We start from the raw sequence: 19,988 nt of genomic DNA, 5'->3' as shown, positions 1-19,988 counted from the left end.
CCCAGTGGAAGAGGCCCAGTAGATAAAATAAACTCAGTTTCCAGTAACATTCCCAGTAACTCCTCCATCAATAGAGCGACTGCTTCCCCACAATGTGTTCCTCTTTCTCTGACCTACATTCGCTGGTCCAGACCAAACTTCGCTGGGAGTCAACTGCTGGTTTAAAATAAGCACAGATTCTGCCAACTCGCCGTCCTGTATTACACACTGTGGCTCCCTGGCCCAGACTCAGTGTACCGTCACCAGTTAACTCACTGTACGTTTCCATGGCCTCTCCATGTCATTCATCACTGCCTGTCTGTTTCATGTATGCCACCATTGTTTCAGGGCTTTTTGTGTTTCTGTCGGCCTGCCTAACTGTCTGTGTCAGTTCCTCCATTTGTCTCCTCTTACTCCAAGTCATCAATCTGTTTCCAAGCAACTGAAATCCTATGCATCCAGTATGTGTACGGTGCCTTTGACTGAAATACTGAAATCTTCAATGTGCCACTCATTGAGGCATCTCACGCTTGCTCATCCCTTCTGAAGTCACACAAATGCAGTGCAATGCTTCCCACATTCCATCACAACAAACCATCAGTCACTGTGACAAAAGGTGAGGGGTACACAGCTCTGAAAAGTATGATCCTATGTGTAAAATAACATGAACCGTAATACTGTGTATCCTGGCTCTTCAACTGGCAAACTGTTGTATGTGTGCCAGATTTAGGATTTCACCTGCAGATCTGATTTTTAAATATTGTATATAAATTTATTTTATAATTATTGTCATATTTTTTACCAGTAGGCAAATAATAAATTCCAAAGCCTTCAACAAAGGAAACTTTGGTAGCTCAGTTCTTAGAATTTTTTTAAAAAACTCCATCTTATCCAGTATTTTTTTTTTTTCAGTTATTGAGTTATTGAGAAATTGACACCAATTTCTTGAAAATTCTTAAAACAAGTTGATTTGTGTTGCAAACAGGTGTAAATTATCTGGTTTTAAAACAAGACGTTTAACATTCAATAAAAGAAAAAATAATTCAAATGACTTGATGACATTGAAAATTCATACATAAAATAAAATAAGCCAATAAAAATTAAATTGACCTTGAAAGTCATTGTTTATGTATTTCAGATTTAGACTTCATTAGGTTTGCTAACATGTCTCTTGTTCACTTCATATTGAGTGAAGTTTACTCATTTAGTGGTTGTAGCATATGTAGACGTATTATATTTGGGCTATGCTCTGTTAGCATTTTAGCTACCAGGAATGGTCAAAATTGAAGCAGCAAAGGCTGAGATATCCTGACTTTTAGTTACTAATATGGGTCAACCGCCAGAAACACTGGATCCTACACTACCCATAATGCAACTTGATAACTGTCTGGTAAATTCCCTCCTCACTAAACATACGCCATTCTACACTTAATTATTATAACTAGGATTCCTATACCTAAATTAAATCCTCATGTCCGTAGTCTAATAAGGATCTATTTGTTAGGTTAAGGATCTCTGAGGGGAAAGGTTCAGACATGTTCTCTCCACCTCCGGGCTTTATGAGCATGTTAAGGGGTCCACCTCGGGAGTCTCAGCATGTCTCCGGCTAATGTGCACGCGCCAGACAGAGCTCACCTTGATGTTATCACAGGAACATCATAGCCTCTGCTGGCCTTGAACCCTGTTCCACATGACCTCCATGGAACTCACCGCTCATTCTGATTAGCCTCCCTTCTCTTTGTGCCCTGAGGTGTGTCACTTACACATTCCCTGCTCCCATTACAAAGAAGCAAATAAGTAGCTAAAGCTATGGTTGTCATGTCATGAGCATGTCATATTTATCTCTCTTGAGGTGAATATGAAGAGCTCCAAATGCCATTGGCTGAAACCATGACTTCACTTTCACGGTCATGGACTAGCAACTGTCTATGACCATCAAATAATGTGTCTAATGGAACATGAGCTGTCTTTTTCAGCATCAGTGATTCATAGAGCTTTCTGTGCTGACCAACGAAGCTCACACAATTCTAAGTGTTCTCAACCTATTCTTTGTAAAATAGGAGCTCAAACCATTTAGCTTTAGGATTATTGAGCTAGCAACTGCTATTAGCACTAGCACATCCATATCCTAAGGCCATCCATTCAATCTTTAATAAGCTTTCAAGATATGGAAACATTTAGTAACCCTGAGTTCCTGTGGTAAAGCACAGACTGACCAAAAAGTCAAGAAGAGCTGAGAGAGAAGAGGCATGATTGGAGCTTTTTGCTATCTCCATCTATTATCACTTCACTCTACATTCTCTGTTTCCCAATAATTCATCTTTCTCAGGTGGAAGACAGAGGAGGTTATTAAAGGTGTTTGGGCAGTAAAGATGGTACGAGAGAAGGAATACTCACTGATTACGTTCCACTTGTAGCACCAGTTGGAGGTCATTGGATGAGAGCACTAATTCCCCTCTGACTGGGTACTCTTCCTGTCGGGTTAAGAACAGAGATCAGATCAGGTCATAGCTGTAGAAAAACTCACCAGGAACACTTTGCTTAAAGTGAATTTAAAAGCATCAAAGTGCATTTACAGCACCATTTATTCAGCCTGCAGGTAACACAGTCAACAAGTTGCCGGAAGGCAGTTAATTTCAAGCTGAGTGGCCATGGAACCTCAGTGGAAAATAAATAGATTTCACACATCCATTCCCTAAAATGTATTTCAGAATAAATGCTTTTCTGGTACATATTTCAGAGATATAGGAATACATTCTACTTAGGGCTGCAACTAACATTTTTTCCCCCCTCTACTGACTAATCTGCCAATTATTTTCTCAATTATTTGATTTATTTTTGGGAAAAATGTCCAAAAATTGTGAAACATTACCCACCACAATTTCTCACAACCCAAGGTGTCTCTTTGTCCAAGCAAAAGTCCCAAACACAAAGTTATTAAATTTGATCAATAACATCAAACAGAGAAAAGCAGAAACACCATTACATGTTAGAAGCAGGTATTTTTACTTGAAAATTTATTTCAATGATTTATTGATTATCAAAATAGTTGCCAATTAATTTTATGTCCATCAACTATTTGATTAATTAATCCTTTCAGTTCCAAGAGTGATGGTACCATGTAATGGAAATGTATTTTCTTGTGTGTTCAACAGTTTTAAACACACTACAACCGTTTACAGCATTTTATTAAGTCCCAGTAGTGGTCTTTAGTGGCTGCGGTATTCATTATACAGCAAATTATGAAGAAGATTTTGCTATTCTGACCCTACGTGCACAAATTTGCAGCTGAAGTTAAAGTGTTCAACTGTCACTGGGTTTCACTTGAAAAAACTTCAACCTGTTTTGTGTCATGATCGGCTGCAGTTGAGGAAAAGTTTCTGTTTTCAAGCCACAAAAGCAGCAACACTAGCAGATGAAACTCACAAGACAGAGCTGCACAAGAAGGTACATTTTTCATTGATGGACTATGAAAACACTATAAGCTGAACATACTGAAATATTTAGGCTCCAACTGATATTGTTATTTGAGAGTTTAAACACAAATTTTTTTTTTGTTTTTTTAAACGAATATTCAGTTATCAAGCTCCTCTCCTGTGGAATCAGGTCCCAGTTTGGGTTCGGGAGGCAGACACCATCTCCACATTTAAGAGTAGGCTTAAGACTTTCTTCTTTGATAAAGCTTATAGTTAGGGCTGGCTTGGGTGAGTCCTGAACCATCCCTTAGTTATGCTGCTATAGGCCTAGACTACCAGGAGACTTCCCATGATGCACTGAGCTCCTCCTCTACCTTACTATCTGTATGCATTCTTATCCCATTAATGCATGTTACTAACTCGACATCTTCTCTCTCTCGTAGTTTTGTGCTTTCTCGTCTCTCTCCTCTCTCCTTCTGTCGCTTTCAGCAGGTATTTCTGCCTCCGGAGCTGCAGAGTCTGGATCTGTGGTTGCAGGCCACCTGCTGCCCCCCTGTTCCAGCTCAACACCCGCTGCAACAATTATTATTATTAGTCTTATTACTATTATTATCATTATTATTCCTATCATTATTATTGCTATTATTTTTTTTATGAATATTAATATTACCACTACCATTACATTATTATTATTATTATTATTTTAAAATCCTATGTGGAATTTGCAGTGTGCCACTGTATTCTCTCTCTCTCCCTCCCTCCCCAACTGACAGATGGCCACCCACCCTGAGTCTGGTTCTGCTACTGTCGCCAAGTGCTTGCTCTTGGTGGGATTTGTTGGATCTCTGTAAATAATATTTAGACCATAAAGAGTACGGTCTAGACCTGCTCTATAGGAAAAGTGCAATGAGATAACTTCTGTTATGAATTGGAGCTATATAAATAAATATATTGAAAAATATAAATCAGCAATTTGTTAGAGAGTTGTGAGAGTAACACTAAAGGATTTAATGGAAAACAAAATTTTGTTTTCTGTTCTGGATCTAGACTGTTATGACATCATATGTTTAATATCTGACTAACGCTGACTGTGATGTAAACAATATGGAGATATATTTAATTATAACTTGTCCATATGGTTTAAATTATGAGAAACACTTGAGCTCATTTAACATTTCAATAAACCTCAAACTAATTTCTTTCACTATTGGCAAGCATCTCTGCAGAGAAAACTATTTGAGGCCCAACAGTTTCATGCTCCCTCTGTGAAAACTGCAACAAGGTAAAACAACTCAATTTAAAAATTATTTTTCTTTCTTTCTATTTTTTAGGACAATATATTTTACAGATGCAGAGAGGTGAAGTTATGAAAAAAATTTGTCATCAATTCAATTTACCCTCCATAGGTGAGTAGTACACAGCCCGACTTTGACATAAGTTGAGTACATGTGAAATTTACATACAAGCAGCGCTGCAACAACTAATCAATTCATTGATTAGTCGACCAACAGAAACATAATGTGCAACTATTTTAATAATTGATTAATTGTTAGTTATTAGTCATTTTTCAAGCAAAATGGCAAATAGTCATATAACTTGGCCTTTAGGAAATTGTGATGGGCATTTTTGACTATTATCTGACATTTTGTACACCAAATGACTGATCTATTGATTGAGAAAGTAAATGGCAGATCAATCAATAATGAAAATAACTGTTAGTTGTAGCCTTACATGCACGCTAATTGCTCATTAAGTGAGCAGCTAACTGTGCTGCAAAAAAGAACTCCTTTAGGCAAATAAACAGTCTTAGTATCTTGACTTTTTGATACGCTATAATGGCAGCAAATGAGACAACAACACTCCCTTATCTGACGCTGTAATGAATGTTATGTAATATGGATATGAGTACTACCAACTAGAGGAAATCATATTTGAATGATGAAATTCTTTTGAATTCTGTTGACTGTTGCTGAATGAGTAACAGCAGTTCTGCAAAATAACACTGATTCAAAAGAAATTGTGAAATCCCACTAGTACGAGAAGTTGAAGAGGTTACAGACTTTGTGCATAGACAGAACCCTCTTATGTCTGTACAAAGAACAATAGGCAATGAAATACATTCCCAGGTAAAACTAGTCCTATGCAAATGCAGTGTTAGACTTGAACAAAATTGTCTGCGCTGCATTCTACTTTTCCACCTTTAAGGAAGACTGCTGCACCACAGCTGACAAGAGTCTGAAACACCATAAACTCTTTACAAGCACCATGAAATCATTACACTTGTCTTGACTGAGAACATCTTTTGCCAAAAAAAAAAAAAGAGAGGAAGCGTGCATCTGTGTGTCTCTGTCAGAATGATCTGAAGTGACACTGCCTGCGTCCTACTCCTACAACAGTATCAAACAGTTTCCTAAACCATATAGTGTTTTAACATGCTCAGAGTTGGGGTGGTGTGTTTAATGCCACTACAGGCATGTGGCCATCAGTGAACCTCTTGAACTGTACCTCCCACACTGTGTGTTCTGTCAGTCACCAGCAGTGGCTGTCTTGTCAGATTTAAAATCTCTCATATTTTCTTGCTCTCTACTTCTTAGAAGTTAGAGATGACAGATTGCGGACGTCATTTATCAACTTTGCTTATGCAGTTTTGTGAGTACACTGTACATATTCTCATTTCCACATATAGAATCAGATTCATCAGTCTTTTCATGTGCTTGACAATGTGCGTACATTTAGACCCACTCCTGGCCATACAAATTGACAAACCTCCTGTAGACAAATGTAATCGTGGGTAAACCAATTCCCAAATTGGAGACATCCTACTCCAATGGACAACTATTGTCAATAATGTCAGCAAAATTGATAGATTGGCACCTGAAGACATACATACCCTATACCCAATGTTGATGCAGTAAAAATTACATATTGGATAATCCAACATTTTCAGATGAGTTTTCTTTTTAAATAAGCAACTCTTGTGCTCTGAAATAAAAAGGTGAAATTAGAGAAAGTTAATTCTTTTAAATTTACATTAACTTGCTGCTGTTCCTCCCTAATTCCAGGAATGCCTCTTTTTTAGAGCTGGGTATCGGTACTCGATAGCTTTAAGGTATCTACCAAAATAACCAAGGACCAGGTAGTATCGAAACTTCTCCAGTCAAATGATACCTGCATTTAATCCTTTTTGTACCCTTATCTAGAAAAAAATGACTAGTTGTATGGTTTTGCTCGCAGCCAATCACCACAAGCGTTCTCTGATTTACTACAGCACCTTCAGCTGATAGCTACAAACACCCCATTGACACCTGGTATTAAAATGTGATCTGTATTTGGATATGTTATCCGGATAATAAACAATCCCATCTTCTCTTTGCATTTACACCTGGTATTTTTAATGCATTTTCGTTATCCTCATTAAGATCGGATCTCTGTCCTCAAGAGCAAAACCTGCACATTTGAGGTTGGTGGCAAATCAACCCCAGACATGTAGTTTTGTGAGTTGTTGAGTTAGGGGAAACTTTATAAACTTTGTGAAACGCTGTCTACGACAAATTCTTAATTATTTCCCCCCTCTTGTAAATTCTGCAAACGTAATACATTAAGTTATTCCTTTAAATATTGTGTCAGTTTTTCCCACTGTGTTGCAGTACCGGCATGTAGGCTACTCTGTGACTAGATCAATTATATGACTTGTTAACAGCAGATCAGCTGCACAGATGAGTGCAACACACACCGTCAGATTAGTGATGCGCCGATCACAGTGATATCCGCAGGTCTCTAAAACAGAGAAAATCATTTGTTCGGGTGAGTGGCAGGTGCGTGATTTATGCATACATGTGGATTCAGATGACGTCAGAGCCATCACATTCATTTCCTAGTGTTCCAAGTCTAGCGTGGTGTATTTGATAGAGTTGGCAGCGTGCCGAGATGCCACCAAAACGTGATGTTTTGGGGAGGAGTGGTGGCATTTTACGCAACTGAATGCTTCCATTCACATGATGGGTATCAAATGAAGTAGAAAAAACAAAACAAAAGGTATCGAATGAAGTACTCTATTGGTCTTTATCACTTTAAGGGTACTGGTATTGGTACTGGTATCGTCATTTTTTAAACGATACCCAGCCCTACTCTTTTTCATCTTGTTTTTCAAGTACTGCATCACTGAGCAACTATTTTGTCATCTGTGTCATGGTTTTGGGTTTGTGTCTAATTGATTTCCTGTTTTATTTTGAAATGCTCTCCTTCCCTCATGTGTCTGGTGGTTTTGCTTCCTGTCGTTGATTGCGTTGATTGTTTTCACCAGTGTCAATTAGTTTCACCTGTGTCTCGTTGTCTCCCCTCACTGAGTGTATTTAAGTCTGTGTCCTTCTTTTGTTCGGTGTCTGATTGTCTTTGTACCTTGTGTCGAGTGTTTCAGCCCTTTCCCTGTGTTTTGTGGACTTTCTGCCTTGGTTTTGGACTATTGCTTTTGGATTTAGGATTTTGCCTGCTCCCTTTTGGACTCATTTGCCTGTTTGGACTGCTCTCCTTGTTTTTTTATTATTATCTCTGCCTGCCTGACTACCCATGTAAGCCTTGTGTCTATTAAATCATTGATCTGCACCTGCCCTGCCAGCGTGTCTACATTTTGGGTCCTACTCCTGCTTTCCTCCTTGACACACCACAACAATCTGTGAATGATAGTGAAGTGGTTCAGTGCCTAATGTCCATTTGTGTCTAGGCCTGTCACAATTATTACATGATCACCTGATCACAATTATTTGAGCTGACCGCAATCATTTTGCACAATCATTAGATTCCACAATCAAGGGAATTATAAGTACATGAAACAAACATAATTGTCATATTTCCATCATGTTTGGAAACACACTTTCATTCGTATTTTCTTTTTTGCAAATTTGGTTAAAATTTGCACTACATGTGGATGGAAACATGGCTAATTTTAAAAGTGTCAATGCAGGACTTAGTGTGCCCCTTACATAGAGAAAAGTAAAGGTGTAGAGTTCGGGGAGGTGGACGGGCATGTAGCATTTCTGATTTTCATGCAGGAGAAATGGAGTTTGTGTTCTGTCACAGTTCTGTCTATTAAAAGTTACCATGATCTTCACCTAACTTTAACCATACCGTAGTTGCTATGCCCAGATATTGTGGAAAGCAATGGCAGTGAACGTAAAAAAAAACAAAAAAACACTGTCAACAGTATGCACAGTTTGGCCAAATCGTTTTTGTTTGCCAAAGGGTTGCTCAGGCTGATTGATCTTATCAATTTTCATTGTGCACCAGTGTGCCTATACACATTTATACCAACTTTCTTGTTCATATGGGGAGTCCTTACACACTTATTTAGAACTTCCTGTGCTCACACTTTGATAAATGAGGCCCCAAGTTCCAGTGTTGTGAAAGAAAAACAGTCTAAGGGCAAGACTAAAGTGCAAGGTAAAACCATATAATGTAATGTAGTTTAAAAAAGTCACCTCTTTTTATTAAAGTCAGAGTATAGAGAAATATTGTACTACATTATGATATAACCACGAAGTGGGATTAACTGAGAAATGCCAGGTCCTATCTGTATTCACTCTTCTATCTATCTCCCATCTCTGAGCAAGGCTCCAAACAAAACAACCCATTGTGAATTCAAAACCATTCTTTACCACATCATTAAACTTGTCATTCTAACATCAAGTGACACATGCTCAGCAGATGCACTTCTGCTTCTCTTGCATAATTTTCAGCTGTTTAGTTGTGAAGCTTCCCAAGCTCCAACTGAAAAATCTTGCTTGGTCACGGCAGGGTCACAGTGGGTGGTGAGTGGGAAGTGTGAAAGGTGTCAAGGTGAGAAGGGAGAGCACTGGTGACAGCCAGTGGTATGTGTGTCAGGATTTACTTAAAGGAAGGAGGAAGTTAGGGAACTGTGAAGTATCAAGAAGGCAATGAATTGGACAAAGAGATGTCTTAAAGGCCTCAGTATGCTTCCAACAAAGTACTTGTTAGATCATCTAACAGTGTCCGAACTTTCCGAAACAGACAATCCAACAATCACGGCCACTTTACACAACAACTGGCCATGTGCTGAGGTGTGAAAGTAGGTGGGGTTTGAACTTCTCATTCAAGCTCTCTCGAGTGCAAAGCCACGAATACTTTCAAGGAAAGACTGTCCGAAAGTGTATGCTGTTATATTAATGATTATAGTTTCTTGCCCCTCTTTTCGCCACACTTTTACCTTAAGACGTGGTTGGACAACACATCATATAAACTAGTTATCTGCCTTAAGAAGCAACACCTTGGATAAGGAGAGGTCCTAAGGGCCTCAGTATGCTTTAAATGGCACACTTGTTGGATCATCTAACAGCATCTGAAACCCCCTTTCCAAAGGCACGTAATTGTTCCCCTCGAAAACAGGGGAAAAGGCCTATTGTCGTAGCCTCCTCGGGGCTACATCCCACTGTCTCCCCAATCTCAATCCAATTCCGTATCCCTAGACACATGGCGACAGGCTTTTCGCCCCAACTTCAATGTTGGTCATTAGGAATAGGGAAGAACACTTTTGCTTTCAGATGTGGTCTGACAACTGTCACATGACCTAGTTAATACGGAGGCCTTAAGGCAGAGGTTCCTGCTATGAAACTTAATTGTGGAAGGTACATATGCAGAAAAGAAGAGGTTAAGAAATGTAGCTCTTCATTGGATTTGATCGTCTGCATGATTTTCTACTAGCTCAAACTATCAAATGACCAGTTACTTTACCTTGTGGAAAAGCATCTTCATTTCCTTTTACACTTCACTGCCTCTCTTCATATCTCTGGGCTAACATCTCAGGGTCAATTCTTCAAAATGATTGGTTCAGAGGCTCTGTTTACTGAGTTTGTTGTGGGGTATCTGCACATTTACTGATGAAACGGCTTCCAAATCCTCACATTCCCTCAACCACATTTGTCGATCTTTCACAGCAGCCACTGGTGTTTGTGCTCTGAGTGATTTGGGCTGCTACTCCTGATTTCTTGAGGTTACAGTTATACAGCTTTAATCTTCATGCTGAACCCCCACTGGCTTAAAGAGCAAATAAATGTACAACGTAAAGCTGCATCAAGTATGCACAAATTTAAACTGTGTGCAGTGACATGTTTGATCGTGTTTAAATGTCAGTCAATTTGGATTCTGTTAGTATACCACATCCTAAAGGGTAAGATAGAAGATGAAAAATGGACTGGGGCGATTAAGAGGGATGGAGAGTTTGAGAAGTCACTGGATAAGAAGTTAGAAAAGTCCTGTTCAAGAGGCTCACTTGATGAAAAGAGACAGTTGGAGACACTAAGAGACACCAAAAGAGAAACAGAAGGCGAGACAACAAAGAAACAGGAAAAGACAAATCGATGGTGAGAATCAACAGGAAAAGGGGATGCCAAAGAGACAGCACATGAAAGGAAGAGGAAAGTCGTTGAATTCAGTTGTGACACTGATGCTTATCTGCTTGGGGCGGTAGATGGACATGGAGAGGGACGAAGACAGCAGATTCCATTCATCAGATGGAGCTCTAAGCCTAGGCCCTCTCTGTGCTCCAGTGAAGCAGCGCTAACACACACTGTGCCAGAGGATGGCTTATTAGATGGATCAAAGCGTGTCTAATCTACATGCTAAGAATATGATGAGTGCCCTGACAATCCTCCCTTTCCTCCAGAGAGGCAGTGATTATCATACAGGGTTATGAACAGTAAACATACAAAGATGTGATGATGTATGTACTCTTCAGATCTTTGATGTGACTGTGGGTTGCCACAGTGACAATAACTATGCTCTATTAAGGCTTATCTCATGCATTACAAGATGCCAGGCAACCCTCATTTAGTGACAGTTATTGTGTGTTCATTTAGTGACACAAGAATGCACTTAAAGCTGCAATTTTGCACAATGGCTGTCCCAAAATGGCACCACGAGACCTTAGATAATTCTGGTATATTACAGCTTGGGCCTTATCTTCATATGTCTGGTCAGCATTTCTATTGGTTATGATTGTACTGTCCAAAGTAATACCTGATATCTGGGAAGATAGTTTCATTGAACTCAGTGAAGTCAGGCGAGGCAAGAAACACGAGCTGTCAAGATGGTCGGACAGGTTGGAAACTAACAGTTTATCTAGATTATCTAGACCACCTCATTTGGAAGGTAAAACTGAAAGTGATCACCTGAAGTGTCATTAACAATCCCTCATTACACAGGAAAACTGTGTGCGCACAACTATGGCAAGTACAGTAAGTCAACCTTGAAGCAAGAAGTGGGTCTGTAAACTGTAATTTTTACAACAGACAGTTTGGGTGCATCCACGGAAAATGGCAACAAGTGTGGAAAAAAGACAGCTGTACAGGTTGTTGTAAGTCTACTTAGAGGAATAACAACTTTTAAATCGAAATATTTTTTCAATCATCGTGAAAAATGCTCAGTTAACTGCTCCCAGCAACAGCTACTGCAGCTTCCACATTAAGTGAAAATTATGATTGGTTTGGGGAAAACAAAACAATACTCCCCAACCACCAACAAAAAATGGCTAACATGAACACAATGTCAGTCTGAATAATGAAGTGAAACAAAATAGCAATTCAGTTTGATTATCTGCGTAATGCTTCACTATTTCAGCTTTATCTCCATGTCTTTATTGGCAGGAGTAATGATATTGCAAAGACTGTCAAAACTGTCTGGAAAGTTCTCAGTCAATCCAAAACAGCTACATTTGTCTACACAATAACGTGATCACATCGACATTAAAAAAAACACAACTTTCCCCTCTGCCTTTGGGGTGACAAGAGATCTGCTTTTTTGCTTTGAATACAAGTATAGCAGTAACATTCGATTGGTATAACACATAGACTGTATAAAAGAAGTGGTCGTACCCACCGTGACGTCACCCATCGGTTTGTGGACTACTGTTTTGAAGCCTCAAGTTTGGCATTTTGGCCGTCGCCATCTTTGGAGCCAGAAGTTACCATATTTGGACAAGAGGGTGGAGCTAGCTAGCTTGGTTAGCAAGGTGCATCTGTAATTCACATAAACTGTGATATTAATTGGGATGCTAAGTTTGGCTAGCGAAAAACAGGCTTAAAACAAAATGTACTTAGCGAAAAAATGAACAGCTGACTCCTTGTGTCTTTTAGTACAACCGAAAGCTGAACAAGACATTTTAAGGTGACCAACAATTAACTTACAATTAATGTTACAATTAACTTTCATGAACTGAAAACACACTGTGAAACGGTCAAAGTTCTTAGACGAAAACACGGACAGCACCCAAAACTAAGTTCACAGCTATTTAAATGTACACAATGCCATGGATACGCATCACCTCTATCCTGATTGACAGGGCGCCGTTGTCACGACTTGTCAGTCAGAAGGTAGCCACGTCCTAAAGCATATCCTGCTTTATCGTCTCTTTTACTGGGACCATAATTTACAAAATGAACGTCATGCTATATTGAAGAAGACTTAAAACTTGCGATTGAGACCATAAACTCATTAGGAAAGGGCTTAATGAGGTAATAAATCAAGTGAGAAGGAGGATAATTTTCTCATAGACAATCATACAATCTGACTATTTTTGCAACCAGTGGACTCGCCCCCTGCTGGCCATTAGATGGAATGCAGGTTTAAGTTTCATCATTTTGCAAAGGAAATTCCTCACCATTGACTACACACGAAATCTGACCTAAATTTAGTTCATTAGTTGTATTTTTATCAACTCAACAGAAGTTCAGAGAAGAAACTAAGCCATATTCAGTTGTAACCCAAACTCTATCCCTAACCCTGAAACTACGGAGCCCCCTAAAGGTCATGGCGAAAAAGTTTGAGGACTACTTTTGCATTCCCTCGCAATATGTTTTGTGTTACCTCGCCAGAAATTTAGCGTTCTCTCGCAATAAATTTTGCATGACCTCGCAATACTTTTCTTTTTCCGTTCCTTCTGAGCCTTATGTCTGTTTGTAATGGAAGGTAGTGTGGAGATTCTCAAGTTAATGCATTTAGCATTGTTTATGGACACCTCACCTTATATGATGTCTATTGCAAACAAGTTATCAGATAGAACATATATGTATATATCAAACTTCTGGCTGTCTGTATGTATAAGGAACATCAATTATTGCTCCACACTTATAGAAACAGGCCTTCTACCAAAACCTGTTTCAGCATTGAAGGTTACTTTAATTAATTAATTAACAGCAGACCCTGTGCAAAAACACAAAAAGGTTTCCAACTTGCGTTGGTCTGCATTCCTGATGTATCTCTGCAAGTGGTTCAATGCTGTCTGCTCTTTCTATGACAGAACCACAGACTGATTGCAGCATTTCAGTCACCTTCTTGTTTGTTGCTTTTTTTGAGCACATTAGCTTTATGAAGTAGATTCAACTGCACAGTACAGTACAGACTACAGTAAGTGTTCACGAATGAATCCGACAGCATCCTGCAGATTACCGTACTGCTTTCTTCTGGAGAAAAGAACGAGCTAAGAAATTATCTAAGAATTTGTTTCATTTTACTTTCACTAATTACATAACCATGCAGGCCTATTGAGCAGTAGTACTATATCAGCATACTTAATGGCCAGTTCAAAGTAAAGTTCAGTGAGCTGATATACTGTTGCGTTGTGCTGGGAACAGCTGAGCAGAAATAGACATATGGCTCTGAAGGAATGGAAGAAGAAAAGTATTGTGAGAGAACACAAAATTTATTGTGAGGGAACGCAAAACATATTGCGAGGTAATGCAAAATATATTGCAAGGATATGCAAAAGTAGTCCTCAAAAAAATGATCGCCGTGACCTTTAGGGGGCTCCGTATAAAACACACTCAGGTAAGTTATATTAAACTAAATGTGAAATTCAAATGTGGATTTCAAATGTCATGTTTATTAAGAAAGCAAACGATCAATCACATATCTGCTAACAACCAAATAATTGGGAAGTAAATAAAAGAAAAAAAGGTTCCAGGATGGAGTTTTCCAGTTGCAGTGATCACTGACTGTGAACCATTCACTTCTTCCTTCCTTTTTTGACTGTTTTTCTTATCTGAGAGAAACTAGGCCATGAAATTGTTGAAGGAGCAACAGTCGTCTCCGGTGCAATTTCTCCCGATCAGTCAAGCAGCATGGAGAAGGGCCAGGAAAGGTGTGAGTGGATGGAGCTTTACAGGAGGAGGCAATCAAGTCTGAGACCCGAGAGGGCTTGGAGAGCGAGAGCGGAGGAGGACGGAGTGATCCTGAGGACGGTGGAAGAGGTGTGAGAGCTGAGGCAGGGACGGCTTCTGCGGTTTGCTGAGGATGAAGTCGATTTGTTGCAGAAGAAAGGGTGCCCTGAATAACCATTCCTCTGGTGCTGTGTGAATATGTGTGTTCGTATGAGACTCGCTAAATGACATAATTAATCTATGTCAGATGAGTGTCAAAGCTGCCAAAATTACACAAGTCTTGTTCCGAGTGGCAGAGGTGGAGGGGGGGTGGGGGTGGAGGTGGAGGTGTGTACAGGAACATACAGTGAGGTACTTATTAATGTTCCCTCCAATCCCCCACTAACCAAAGTGGGGTGTCGACAGCTTCTAATTATCTGTCAGGCCGAAAAAACAAAAACAAAAACAAATTTAAATGTAAGACATTGCCTTGGGAACCAAGGTTAACAATACCCAGTTGCATTTCAGAAAAAAATGAATCCTCTTGGGAGACTGGCTAAAAATGTACCTGTTTGCTATAGAGTCCCTCACGCCACTTCCTAGGGTTTACTATGCATATTCTAAGATAAATCAGTGTCTACCAAAACACTTTCTATTCAAATTTGAAGCCATTGTGATTTTAGCAAGGTTAAAAGTAGAGCTAGACCGAAAAATCTTCCAAGCTTATTGCAGATATATTGTGTCGTGTATGTTGGCTGCTAAGTAACTAGCCACGGCAATTTAACAGGCCTCTTCTGTCGAGATAATGATGTTTAACCTACAAAGGTCTTGGGTTTGTGGGAAATGGTGTTTGGTAAACGCCGCTGAAGCAATAATACTAAAAAACAAAAAACAATACTACACTGTTTAGACAGGGATTGTTAAAAAAAACGAATGTGTACTGCACAACATACTGCTGAGAAAAGTTCCACGGCTGGATTTTTAGTAATTGGTATTATTACAAATGTGATTTTGAATGAGGTTTTCTTACATGTGGAACAGAACCTGTAAATTCTGGTTTCACATTGGCTCTCTATTGTTGGTGTGGCAGTAGACATTTTCTGGGATATTTTGGATTCAGTACTTGAAATGAGGAAAGATTGAAACTGATATTAACCTGTGTCATTTTGTATCGGATCATTGACCATACACACCCCTACTATCTACATATCTACTGACCTACCTACCTTCTAATTTTCCCAGTCATGGTCTCATTTGTTTATGATATTTACAACAATGTATCAATTGATTTGCCAGTGATGTTTATAAAGGCCTCACTTAATTCCCTCAGACAAAAGGAAAAGTTGAACTCTATGTTTGAGCAAAAACAATAACACATCCTCGCTTCATTGTCCAACAAACAGCCATCATATATCAGTTTCTATTACGAGTCAACAGCTGTGGTTGCTCTGATTCCAGCTTGTTTGGGTATGTGTTGATGTTTGTCAGGATCTCCTGGCTCTGATGCTACCTCATGCTGTGACAGACATGGTATCCAGGCTAATCACATGCTTCACAGCACCCAGATTCACTCTATAAATTCACATCGTAGAATTTCCCACGTAACAAACAACAACAAAAACTAATGGCCTGCTTAATCACTACCAAATCCATCTAAGAAGGAATTCAGAAATGCATGTTATTGTGATTGCACAGCTGGATATTTGTGTCAAACAAAAAGGGCCATGCAGTGTTTTCTTATTAAAGCATAAGCAAGGCTGTATTTTTGGAAGACTTTTTGTTTGATTCTGATGCCAACAAGCACTCTGGTTTTCAGTTGCGGTTATTCCCAATGAAAACTTATCATCAGCATTTGTAATGAACATTAATTTGGCCTCTGCTGTAAAGTATAAGTGTCAGCTCAAGCATTTCCAATCTGTGCCTTTCTGTCACACAGATGACAGTGATGCAGGGGACAGAAAAGAAGAAGAAGCCATAATCAGTGATTGAAGAAAGGAGAGTTCAGGGACAGATGGCCGCCCACCATTGAGTCTGGTTCTGTCCAAGGTTTCTGCCTCTTAAAGGAAGTTTTTCCTTGCCACTGTCGCCAAGTACTTGCTCATGGTGGGATTTGTTGGGTCTCTGTAAATAATATTATAAAGAGTACGGACTAGACCTGCTCTATAGGAAAAGTGCAATGAGATAACTTCTGTTATGAATTGGCGCTATATAAATAAAATTGAATTGAACATGTCCCTGCAAACTGCTCTGAAAGAGAATTTATCACTTATTAAATCCTCACAAATCTACGATGGAATGAAGATTAGAATACATTCCAAGAAGAGAAACTTCACAGAATGTTTCTCCTCTTTTGATAAGTCCTTTCTCTGCCTCTGCTCTGACCATGACCATACATAGCTGCAGTCCAGGCCACATAACAAAACTGCAGCAGGACATGACTGGCACTGAGATGGCACCTGCATTGCTAGGGAGACTGATTTATCCACAGTACCTTCACTCTTGGACAGAACAATTTACAAAGGTAATTCTTTGAGTTCATGCTTGTGAAGACACCTGATACACACTCGCTTCACAACAAGGCCAACAGTATATTACAGTCGAAAACCAAAGTTGACTTGGGGCACATGTTTCTGGTTTACCTGTTGACTATATTATTTTGACATTGGCTAGATGGACCATCAAGCACTTTCCAAGACCGTGCAGCTTCAATTTCATTCACAACTAGCTAGCTTCAGTGCCCAATTAAATAACTTCTTCAAGCCTTCCACTTTTTCAAATAATTCCCATACTGAAAGAAAGATGCAGATTCTACCATGTGCACAAGCACTTTCTGAAACCCTTCAATTTCATTCACAACGGCCTAAGAATATTGTAGAAATGCAGATGATATGATACTGCTATTTCCTGTATGCTAAATTTCCATCCATCCGGTATCTAAACCCTGTTATGTGCGGGGTTGCAGGGATCTGAAGCCTATCACAGCTCACATTGGGCGAGAGGCAGGGTACACCCTGGACAGGACGCCAGTCTATCAAAGAGAGAACATACTGAACACAAATCATTCATACTCACATTTACACCTACAGGCAATTTAGAGTTGCAAATGGACCTAATCTGCATGTCTTTGGACTGTGGGAGAAAACCAGACCCCCTGAATGAAATCCATGCAAACATGGGGAACATGGAAACTAAACACATGAAGGCTACAAAGAAATGCCCCAGTGAGGCCCCAGCTGGCAAGTACATGTAGTTTTAAGTAAATGGGAAAATGGAAATTATCAAATGTTGTAGCCAAATTCATCATGGCTCTACCTCTACTTGACTTCTACGAACAAGATCAAAAAGCAACTGTTCAGTATGTGCCAATAATAGCCATGGTAATCAAGTTTAGCATGCACAGAAACCTGCAGTTATCATATGTTTTGAATATGGCCCATGCACAAAATACATAGGAGTAGACCCAAATGTAGAGTTTGAAATACACTGCAATGGAATACATGATACCAAGTTAATTGTTTTGTTTTTTAATGTGACAGCCTGCTTTGTACATAATGGAAGGGAGAAGATTTGTAATGAAAGAGGTTACCAAAAAGGCATACATTTTCTTGCCGCCTCCCTTGGATATCCCACTCCGTCTGTGGCTCAGCACGTAATATTTCACTGGGCAACTTCACAGCATGATACCTCTTTTAAGGAAAATGAAAATCCCTTTTTACACTACTAATGGCTCTGAGAAAACAATACCACCTCCAAAGAAGCAACAAATATACCCAATTAGAGCTGACAGAGCTGTCTAAGGTCAAAGTAACCATACTGTTTCGATTTTTAGTCACCTACAACTTGTGACAATTCATCTAAACCAGTGTCATACTGCACTTCAGGCCACACTTCATCACACTGCTGAGAGCATTCTATGTATAGGATTGAGGCACCATGGTGAATGAAGCTCATGCAGAAGTAATTGGGAGTTGTGCATACTGTACAAAAAATACAGAAAAAATAAAAATCTAAAATATATAAATTCTTACAGTCCATTGTCTCTTCTATAAAACCTTCAGTTGCTTGTGTTTGTGTACTCAGCTACCTGAGCACCATAAAAAAAGAAGATGCACTCCTTAAGGGTAATTTATCAGCTAAGAAGTGAGTTGCTCCCCACTCATAGTGCTTAGCATCTTGCCTCACACTCTTCAGCAGCATGAAATGTTTTTGGAAATGGACATAGGTGGCTGGATGAATGCTGATATGAGAAATGGAGGGCTCTCGTTTGCAACTTTGGTATTTTATCGCCTGTGTTTACCTATTTAATATTCACCAGGAACCGGGCACCATAAACAGCGGTCCTCCAAAGCCATTTAAAAATAAAGAGCCTGTTAGGAAAACTAAGTGCGTGCAATTGACAGAGCATTCGGCATTCAGGCTAATATGAAAATATCTGTGCTGTCCTTTGGCTTGTTTACTTGTTCTGACAAAAAACCTTGCTATTTTGCCTTGAACACATTTACCAATCAATATTGTGGCCTACTTACAGTGAACTGCATTAGCAGGTACTACCAAGACCCCAAAGATAGATGTGTTTTCCATTTACTCAACAGCACTATGCGCAGTGAGCAAGTGGCAAGCTTGGCTGATAGCACTTTGGTTGGAAAGCTGATGCTGGATCATCTTTTGCTTTAACCCTTTGAAACCTTGGCTGTTTTTGCTTGGTTTTCATTTTCTTTATTTACAGGTTTATGATATAGTCACTACATGTCTTAGGTAGGCTTCCCACATATAGTTATTAACTTTCAGTCGGACTACTTAACAATGCAGTCAATTGGCATGTCAGTGGTACTATACACTCTGAGTCTTACGCAACTTCACATTCAGATTGTTTGCCTGTTTACCACAGGTTTTCAACACAACACAAATATCTGTATATGAATGGATAGAGGACAGTGTCAGTGTTCCAGTAATATGAAAACGATGTTAATAGGACATTCTGAGCCTTAGTACTGTAAAAAAAAAAAAGAAAAAAAGAAAAGAAATCAGTAGTATAAAAAAAAGTATAAAAAGCTTACTTTAATGAATTCTATCACTCCTAATGTTTGAAGATCTGTGTTCCAAATTGACTGAGTTACCACTCTGAGAAGAACAGGTGCGAATTCCATCGCAAATTGTGTGAATTCAGTTCAAAAGGTTACTGTAACTGAGAAAAGAAGCAAAGAGCTGCCTATTTACACATCCAGCAGACACAGAGTTCATTTGAAGTCGTGTTTGTGTCCACCTGATGAATGTAAATCTGATATTCATTCTCCTTATGGCTTTGTTTTAACTTCTGAGGGAACTATCTGGCTCCTTAGCTGCTAAATGCTCCAATCCCTCCATGTTCACCAGCTCCAACTGTGTCTGTCTGCTGTTGGGTGCTGGGCAGGTAGTGTACAGTGGGTTTATCAGAGCTTTTTCTCTGAAA

The 19,988-nt window shown here is 39.3% G+C and overlaps 1 protein-coding gene across 1 annotated transcript in view; it reads right to left on the bottom strand.

The window, feature by feature from the left end:
* Positions 1–19,988, bottom strand: part of adam19a (ADAM metallopeptidase domain 19a) — a 212,519-nt gene that overhangs the window by 121,852 nt on the left and 70,679 nt on the right. Inside the window, exon 3 of the mRNA XM_044184761.1 lies at positions 2,377–2,453. Within this exon, the coding sequence (XP_044040696.1) occupies positions 2,377–2,453 (77 nt within the window). The remainder of the gene's footprint in view (positions 1–2,376; positions 2,454–19,988) is intronic.

Source organism: Siniperca chuatsi, linkage group LG22 (assembly GCF_020085105.1).
Source record: "Siniperca chuatsi isolate FFG_IHB_CAS linkage group LG22, ASM2008510v1, whole genome shotgun sequence".
Lineage (NCBI taxonomy): Eukaryota > Metazoa > Chordata > Actinopteri > Centrarchiformes > Sinipercidae > Siniperca > Siniperca chuatsi.
Note: the sequence above shows the minus strand (reverse complement) of the source record. Positions and strands in the feature narration are given on the sequence as shown.